The sequence below is a fragment of the Amaranthus tricolor genome, chromosome 4, assembly GCF_026212465.1.
Source record: "Amaranthus tricolor cultivar Red isolate AtriRed21 chromosome 4, ASM2621246v1, whole genome shotgun sequence".
NCBI lineage: Eukaryota > Viridiplantae > Streptophyta > Magnoliopsida > Caryophyllales > Amaranthaceae > Amaranthus > Amaranthus tricolor.
This window is the reverse complement of record NC_080050.1, coordinates 32838235-32848069: the sequence shown is the minus strand read 5'-3', so window position 1 is coordinate 32848069 and position 9835 is coordinate 32838235. Positions and strand designations below refer to the sequence as shown.

The window sequence follows — 9835 nt, the reverse complement described above, 5'->3', positions numbered from 1 at the left end:
AAGCCCATGGGTAAGGAGGCACCAAAGAAAGAAGAGGTCAAGAAAGAACCAGCCAAACCTAAGGAAGAAGCACGTGCAGGAGCAGAGGAAGAGGCCCCCAAACCAAAAGCAAAAAATCCTCTTGATTTCCTTCCTCCTAGTAAGATGATATTGGATGAATGGAAAAGGCTGTACTCTAACACAAAAACCAATTTCCGTGAAGTTGCAATCAAAGGTATTGATTCTGTTTCTTCTCATTTTATGTCATTTGCTTTTATAAATGACTATACTACTTTCAGGGGCTAGAATGAATAAGCTTTATAGGTCAGCTTTGCATCTTTTTAATTATTTACTGCTGTTTAATATGTGCTGTTGCCATGCAAGCCTTCTGAAGATTTTCTGTCAATGTTGCAAAGTCAAAAACACTCCCTTTCCTTCCAAGATGCTCAGCTGGTTTGGATTGATATGAGCTGTAAAGTGTGAATTTGGCTGATTTTTTTCCTACCTGTCCTGTTAATACCGCTTTTCTTTTGGGTTCGCTGTTTGGTAGGTGGTAATATGCACTTATTTTGTGGTTGGGGTGGCACATGGTGGTTCTCATGTCTGAAGTCTGTACTGTTCCCTAATGGCCAACTTTTATTTGCCTAAGAAATTTGAAGGTTTATGGTATTTTTCATCTACCATGGCTTGTTGTTCTTTAAGCATTGGATTTGGATCCTTTCTTTAGGATATGAAATTCCTCATTATGACTTGAGCCTTATATCATTTTTGGAAAACAAAAGTTAACTTTCTTTTTAACTGAACTTAATTAGTGGGTAAAGGTTTTAAGTTTTGTTTGCTGGATCAGCTATCAATTAACAATTGCATTTGCGAAGGACATACCTGGGAAAGGATCTATATGAACTGTGTAGCTCTTATTTTGTAATTTGCATATTTTGGTGTGTAATTAGTCCTGTTCAAATGTTGGATGTTATGGTCTATTTTCAATTGTGCAGTGACATTTTCTTTTTAGTTAGGTGTTTAGGATTAAGGCTTTAGCATTGCTGTATTCGTTCAATTAGACATCATAATATTGAACATTTATTGAAAATAACCCTTATACTGATCAAATAATGTCCAAGTGACCCTATACTTGCATATTAATTAGTTCTCCCTATATTTCTTTTTGTTTGACCTTGTTAATCCTAATACTATTTTGAATGACAACATGTTGTTATGTACTCCCACCTATAACTTTTGCTATAAATGCAATCTGTAAGCAACCCAAGATAAGGGAGGAAAAATGGTCGTTTTATGGGAAACCGAGAAATGTGTGGATGAGTAAAAAGGTAAGTTAAATCTAGATGAGAATCAAAGAAAGAGTGTGGGCCATGGCAAAAAAAAAGTGTAGGATGGACTTAAAAGGAAAATGTAGCGAAACCCGTGGGCTTGGAGAGTATGATAATTTTAAATGGAGTAATGGTAGTATTGTTAATTACTTAGTTAACCTATTACCCTTAGGAATTAGGTACCCACTCACCGCCCTACTTGACCCCTATGACCTTTCATGAACAGCATTGTCATCACTGTCAATTGTTTCACTGCCACAACTACTGCCACCACCGTCAAGCTAATCCAAAAACACTGCCGACCACCTCCAATCCTCCATAAGCTTCACTACAAGAGCCACCATTGTTTGGTATCCTCACCACTATAAGAACACCACTCTAACAAGATAAAAACAAAGAGGAAGGGTGAGAGAGATAACATAACTTTAAACTAAAGGGATTTGACAGAATCTTGGCACCACCGGTATGGTGACATACCATAGACATAGGAGTGGATATGATAGAAAGAGAAGGATCTCACATGAATTTCGTTATCACCTTTGAGTTTGTGTCATAATTGTTTTTAATATAGAAAGCATGGTGGCTGATTCTGCGATGGTGTTGATTTTGTGTGAAGTCAATCATGGTGTGGACAGCTGATTCGTCAAAAGAGGTGTTTGGTCCGTGGGTCTGCTTATTGAAGCTTTCAAGGTATGTGATGTGGTGTTGGCGAGAAAGAGGGGCCAATGGTTGGAGAAGCGGCGTTTGTAAGAGGGACGTAGTCGGAGTGAGGAGGGGTAGTAGGAGTGAGCAATTATGGAGGAGGTGGTGGTGGTGGTGGTGGGAGAGAGAAAAACGGAGGAGAAAGAAGGTGACAGACAAAGAGATTAAAATTGAAAGGAGCACAAAACAAAACAATGTGGACTGTGGAGGGGGTATATTGTGAAATCATGGATTTTTAAATTGGCAAGCAGCGTATAAGCTTCTCATAATTCATACTGTATGGCATCATTACATTTCTATTGATGGGCTTATGTTGAGAAGAGCCTTGATGAATGTTTACGTATTGTTTTTACTGCACGAACACCTTGTAAACTATCAGTCTGATGTACTGAAAGAAAGAATACATAAAAATTTTCAACGGTGTCGAAATCAGTATGTTTCAATATATATGTGCTTTTGGCTGTCTTAGTCACTATTGGTTTTTCAATATGACATCATTTTGTGAATGTGCATGACTAAAAGTGCTTGAACTTGAATATTTATGTTAGGTTGTTTCTCTTGAGAGCTTGTAAGTATGCATTGATGTGTATCATTATCTTACATCTTAATTTAATTTGCAGGATTTTGGGATATGTATGACCCAGAGGGATACTCCTTATGGTTTTGTGACTATAAGTATAATGAGGAGAACACTATTTCATTTGTGACGATGAATAAAGTTAGTGGATTCTTGCAAAGGATGGATCTTGCTCGCAAGTATGCATTTGGCAAGATGTTGGTGATTGGATCAGAACCTCCATTTAAAGTCAAGGGTTTGTGGCTTTTTCGTGGACAAGACATCCCTCAGTTTGTGTTGGATGAGTGCTACGACATGGAACTTTATGAGTGGAGAAAAGTCAACATCAATGATGAGTCTGAGAAGGAGCGCGTCAGTCAAATGATTGAAGATTACGAACCTTTCGAGGGTGAACCTCTACTAGATGCCAAATGCTTCAAGTGATTTCAAACTCTAAAAATGATTATATTTTTCAGTTTTTGTATTTTATGTCAAACGCTCTAAAAGTGATTTCAAGTTTGTTTGGGGTTTTATGTTTAGATCATTTTGATCTTAGTCCATCTAGTTTCAAGAGCAATGGTGTTACTACACTAATACTGAAGGCTGAAGCTCTTTTGACTGTTAGTGTTACAGTACTACTAAATGCTTATTGAATACTTGCTAGTTACTAGATACTTCTGTCTTGCGCGTGGTCAAATATTGACGGTTTTGTTCTATTTTGTGTGATTTTGCAGTAGCTTATGTTTCACACAATTTTGATCTTACTAGAAGAGGCCTAATGTACTATTTGATGGGCAACTTTGTCCACCACTAAGGTCAATTATTAATTATCTTCAATATTATCATAAAATTTTCAACTATTTATTTTGTGTTAATTTCCTTGAATCCTCGCTCGCTTTTTTAAATGAAGTGGTTGAAAGCTAAGTCGTATATTTGTCCTTAAAATACCAAAAAAAATGTGATTTTGATTCATCTTTAAATATCCAAAAAACAAAAATACAAAAAAAAATGAATATCAACGATTCAAAAAACAAAAATCAAAAAAATGAATATCAACGATTCATAAGTCTTCTTATTATGTTACTGCAGTTTTATTATATGATAAGATATGAAATTGTTTTTTTGGCGTAAATGTAGTAACTCTTGCAGATTTTTGTAGATCTTTTGTTTTGAATAAAGCAAGTACTCCTTGTTGTTGTTACATGCAACTACATCTATCATTTCATGTTAGAGTCAACATTTGAACATTCAAAAGTCAAAATTTAATCAACAAAATTAATGCGATGTTGTCAATACTAGAAAATAAAGGATAGGTGGAACCTAACGCACAATGAGGGTTAGTTACCAAAAACACACCCAATTAATTAAGGGGTTTGATATTTAATTTTTTTTTTATTTGTTTTATTTTGAATTATAGGGTAAATTGAAAAAAAAAAGTGAATAGAAGAGATTTAAATTCAAAACCTTATTTAAAAAAGACGATTATTCCAATTAAGATAAAACTCGATTCGCTTTCTTTTTGAAATTTAAGTAAAATTTAATTAGATAATTTTAATAAGGTCAAAGTTAGCTCTCAAAGATTGCAAAAATCAAATTGAAATTTAACGCTAATGTTTGCCTTTATTTGCAATTATTAATATCATTTAATCTTTTATATTATGTAATTAATTGATGAATTTTAGATGAAGTACCATTAGTCAATACTCAATAGTTTTATAAATATATCGAAAAAAAGGAAAAAACTTTGTTTACCCACTACATGAACTACTCAACTAAAGTATTATTATTAAAGATAAAAAGTGTATATATTTATTGTTCACTAATTACCTATAAAAACACATTTTATCATTTATCAATTATAATTTATTGTCCTCTCATACGGGTAAATTAGGTAGATAGACGAAGAAAAATAAATAAAAACTTAGTAAAATAAAGTCATTTCTCGCAAGAAATTAACCGTCAAGTTAGTATGATTATCCATATAAACAACTGTCAAAATTGCGTCAACACTTGTCACTCTCATAACCTGTTGATTCGTCCACTTTCAATTTAACGGCTCTTAACCAACCTAACCAAACATTTGACTTTGGGTATTATTGAACTTCGCCGCCCTTTTTCATTTTATTGTCATCTCTTATATAATAAATTTTCAAGATTGTCTCTGCATAATTTTCGAACTCAAAAACTCTAACATCTCTCTAAAAACTGTCTAAAAACACTCTTTAAATTAAAACAAGCTAAAACTTGAAATCGATTCACAATGGCAAACCAAAATGAGCATGAATACGATTCGATAAGTAATTCAATCGATTCGAATTTTTTCAAAAAAAAAAAAGGATGAACACCAATCGTGCGCGACCGGGCCGGGGGTGGGTCACATACTCGCATGAAACGCACGATTGGACCGCGGTTGGGTCGCATGAAACGCGTGACTGGACCGCGGTTCAGTCGCACGTTTCATACGACCCAACCGAGGTCCAGTTGTGCGTTTCACGCGACCCATCCGCGGCCGGTCGCACACAACTCCTACTCCTTTTTTTTTTGAATTTTTATTCCTCTTATTTATTTAAATTATTTTTTATTTCATTATTATTTAATATATGTTGTAATAAATTATTTTATTTTATAATTTATGTATAATTATTATTTATTTAATATTTTGTATTGTTATTGTTAATTTGAAATTTTAATTTTTAAACTAAATTATTATTTAATTAATATTTAATATATTTATTATTTGAAATTTATTTATTTAATATTTTTATTATTAATGTTTATTTTATTTAATATTTTATTAACTTAATCTATGTTTTATTTTATATTTTAAAGTAACATAATATATATAGTGATTATTATAATTTATGTACTATTTATTAATGTTTGAAAAATTATTTTACATCTGCAGGACTTTGAAAATTTAGAGGACAATGTAGATTATTCTGGATTTGTTACGGATAGTAAATTTGATTATGTAGATGAATTACATACTTGGGTCGATGAAATAACAATAAGAATTGGTTTTCAATTTACACGTGCTTCATATAAACAAAAAGAATGACGTCCTAGAGTTAGTTTATACTTAAAATGTCACCGCTATGATAATATTATGAGTGATTTGCATAACTTAGATAATGCTGCCCGACCTGGTTCTAAAAGTAGAACATGTGGGTGTAAATTTATGATTGTAGGAAGTAGTCGTAAACCAGGGAAAAGACCTTGGACGGTAAGGGTGTGTCCTGGTCAAAAAGGAAGACATAACCACCTGTTCTTAGTGTACAAAGATGGTCATATAAGGGCAAACAGGTTGACTGTAGATATTCGGCAGCTCATACGAGAGCTTAGAGCAACCGGCATGCAACCTACGTTTATCATGACCTCAATTAGACCTCAATTAAACAAAATTTTCCTGTTTTTTCGCTAGTATGAATCAAATTTATAATGTAAGACAATCAATTAGGAGAGAAGAGATGGAGGGTAGGACTCAACTTCAACACTGTCTCTATATGGTCATAGGGCATAATTACGTGGTTTGGACATACTTGGACAGTAATGGGAAATTGAGTAGATTATTAATTGCAAATCCTACATCCATTCAGATGATACGTACGTGGCCCTATGTTGTGTTGATAGATACAACGTACAAAACAAACAAATAAAAGTGGTCGCTTTGTGAAATAATTGGAATGACGCCAACCAATCACAACTTCTTGGTTGCGTTTTGTTTGATGCTAGATTAGGCGAATGTGTCATATTCGTGGGTGTTGGAGAGATTGAGAGATATTTTTGGCAGAGCTCAGACTCCCAACGTAATTGTAACTGATCGAGACGAGGGTTTATCTGCAACTATTCGTGATGTCTTCCCAGGTAAAAAGGTTATATTGATTAATTATTGTCGGTCTATTTATTAAATATATCTTAATTATATTCAATAACGTTGAGAACATGGTGGACAAATTGTGTGGCGGGAAAAGAAATCAACAAGGGCAGATATTCAGGCAAACTAGATGGAACCTCTTGGTTAACAGTTCTACGCTCGCTACTAATTTTGAAAACATATGGGAATTGATTGTGGCTACTTAGTCGACTAGGAATAGAAGGGTCGTTAGATATTTGGCTGGAACATGGATTCCACACGAAGAGAAATTTGTGCATGCATGGACAAATGACTGTTTACACATGGGTAACCAGACTACCAGCAGAGTTGAAAGCTAACACTCTTCTTTTAAGTATTATCTTTGTAGTGGTAATAGCTCATTTGATACCCTGTTTAAAAGGGCACATGCACAAATAACAAATCAGCAATCGAGGATCCAACAAGCGCTACAGGAATCCATGAATTCTATTTCAAGGTCTGTGCGATATAATTTCTTGAGACTGTTATATCGTCATGTATACATTTTTGCATTGGAACAATTGCTGCTTAAGCATAATCGTATGTTAGAGTTGGGTGATTATGTCTTTGACAAATACAGTTGTGCACTTCAAAGCACCCATGGATTACCCAGTGCTTGTTACTTTTATTTATCGATCAAGTCACAAGGTTCGTTGTATGTGGATAACATACATCCATTCTGAGAAACATTAACGTACATAGAGGCAGAAGCTGACAGCAACGAAGGAGTACAACACGCAAACGCCGATGATAAAGAGTACTTTCAATTGTTGGTTGATGAAGTGTTAAAAGCCGATCCCGCAGTTGTACGATGCATGTCTCAGGTACTTGAAGATGAATTACATCCTGATGGTACCGATATATCTGAGCCACATGCAAATCCACCGAGAAAGGGAAGACCAACAACAAGCAAAACCATCAGGAGAAACAAAAGTGCTTTTGAATACAACAGATCGCCCTTTAGGGGTTGCGGATCGAGATCTTCATCTTGCAGGAGATCTAGTGGTAGATCTAGTGCTCGATCAACGTAATCGTCAGTTGGAATTAACTTTAGTGTATAGAAATGTAGACGAATAGAGAGCAATACCTACGTGTGTATCTATCAGCAGAGACGCTAAATAATGCTATATTCAGAATTGGTTCACATAGCAAGGGACCTGCACCGTTTATTCAATAGTTGGAGGCACCGACGGGATTGTACTCTGCAACAACGTTCTTAACATTGCCATTACGTATTATGGTTCTGCTGACGGTAATCCCAACTATAACTGTTTAGTTCTTTCGTTAAGGAGAACAACGGGTGTGCATGGTGTAAATAAAGTTATACATATTTGTTGGGTGAATAGAAATCATTATGTTCAACTATTAATGAACGATGATTCATCTCCATTGCCGCTAATCCAGCGATCATGGAGAGAAGCAGCTGAAAACTCATGCAGACATTTAGAAACAAATTTTTAAAGCAGGATTTCTCTTTGGAATGGACTATATAGGGTACAACCACCACAAGGTAATAACACCATTGAAGATGCAGTCAATTTAGATAGTCCATTGTTACTGTATATTGATATTGATTTAAGAATTCTATTTATTGTGTAATTATTTAGATTACCTTTGTATCTAGATAGCATTCAATATGTATAAATAAATATGTTAATAAAAAATGTAAAAAGTATTGATGTAAATAAATAGAAGCAATTCGAGTAGTTTAGAAATACAACACTATACCAACAATTAGTTTTTAATAACAAACGCAAATAGTCAATGAAGGGCCTTACCCTCTAAAAACTTGTCATTCGGCAAATAAATCTCTAACTTCTTCCATATAAAGATCAACAGTTTGTCTTTCGCGAGGGGTCATATCCACGATAGCAGGCATCCAAAACAGTGGCGCGATTCGACTCGAAAATTCATTTGCAAACTGTGAAAACAAAACAATGGTTTTAACAAAATAATAAACAAAATTTAAGTAATGGAAACAGATAAAAGAAAACTGATAAATAGAACTACTAACGTATTGAACTCTGCTATTAGCAGCACCAAAACCAGCACTCGGTCCGGCGCGAGTTTCCACTCACCATTAGCAGGTTCAGCGGGGAGTGAACCTTCAATACCAATACCTAGAATGCGTTGCACGTCGTGCAACATAATGGTCATCTCCCCCAGAGCAAGTGGAAGGTGTTGGTATCCGGCTGCCACCTCTCCACAAAGGCTGTAATTAAAGCACTATCAATGTGTTGGTGCATAATGTATGGCATACGACCAAGTGGGGTGGCATGTAAAACTCCATACTGTGGGCGCCTCCTCCCTTGTGAAGCCGCATCATCAACCTGGTTGTCTTCTACATGACCATAAGCGCTTGCCGTACTAGGGCCTGCACGTGTAAACTTACCGACATGCCCTCGCACGACCGTCCAATCAACTGGCTGACCAACAGAGCAATCGTAGTCACAATCCTCACCATTGGTGCCCCCCCCCTCCTGAATTACTCTGCAGGCTCGTCTGGTCCTCAAAGTGAGTACGCACTTGGTGCAGCGTACTCGAACGTTAGGCCTGGCTATGTCTGGTCGCCTGTTCCTGCCTAGCCCGCCTAGCGGAACCCGTAACCCCCCTCTTATGAGGGTCCCTTCTCAGTAAGGTAGACCTAGAACTATTTCCGCTCAACAAGCCTCTAAAAAAGCCTTTCTTCTTCCTTGGTTACCAACCATTTACTACAATTTTGATAATTTGATTAACTATTAATAATAAATTAAAATAATATAATATTACATTAAGTTAATTACATGAATAAAAAATAATAATTAATTACCATGATTGGAAACGATTAGTTAATTAACATTACTAGATATCCAGCACTAAAAAGAATAGTAAATTAATGTTAATTACATTAATAATATTAATTTAATAAACATTTAAAAATATAAATTATATACAAATAATATAATTCAAACATATAAACTAATAAACATTTAAGATAAATATTATTAAATTAATAAGTTAAATTACTAAACATTTAATTGATGTATTATATTAGTTAATAATTATTAATTTATTATCATTATTATTATTATTATTATTATTATTATTATAACTAATTTTCAAAAATAATAATAATAATATTAAATTAATTTTTATTAACAAATATGATTTATTAACATAATTATTATATTTTTTTTGAATTTTTAAATGAGATTCGATTAAAAATTACCTTCGAATTATTGTTCGCGTTTTGAATTCTTTATCTTTAGCTCTATAAATTTTACGTTTTGATTTAATTCTATAAAGTGATAAAAGTGTTATTGAATGAGATTGAAATGTTTTATATAAATTACAAGTCGAGGGGCATTTTCATCAATTATTAAAATAGATTTGACGATA

At 34.2% G+C, this 9835-nt stretch overlaps 1 protein-coding gene across 1 annotated transcript in view; it reads left to right on the top strand.

The window, feature by feature from the left end:
- LOC130810548 (elongation factor 1-gamma 2-like) overlaps positions 1–3281 on the top strand; it is a 6039-nt gene extending 2758 nt beyond the window's left edge. Inside the window, exons 6-7 of the mRNA XM_057676652.1 lie at positions 1–214; positions 2630–3281. The exon at positions 1–214 is cut by the window's left edge and continues 300 nt beyond it. Coding sequence (XP_057532635.1) covers positions 1–214; positions 2630–3009 — 594 coding nt within the window. The 3' untranslated portion in view covers positions 3010–3281. The remainder of the gene's footprint in view (positions 215–2629) is intronic.
- The last annotated feature ends 6554 nt before the right edge of the window (positions 3282–9835 follow it).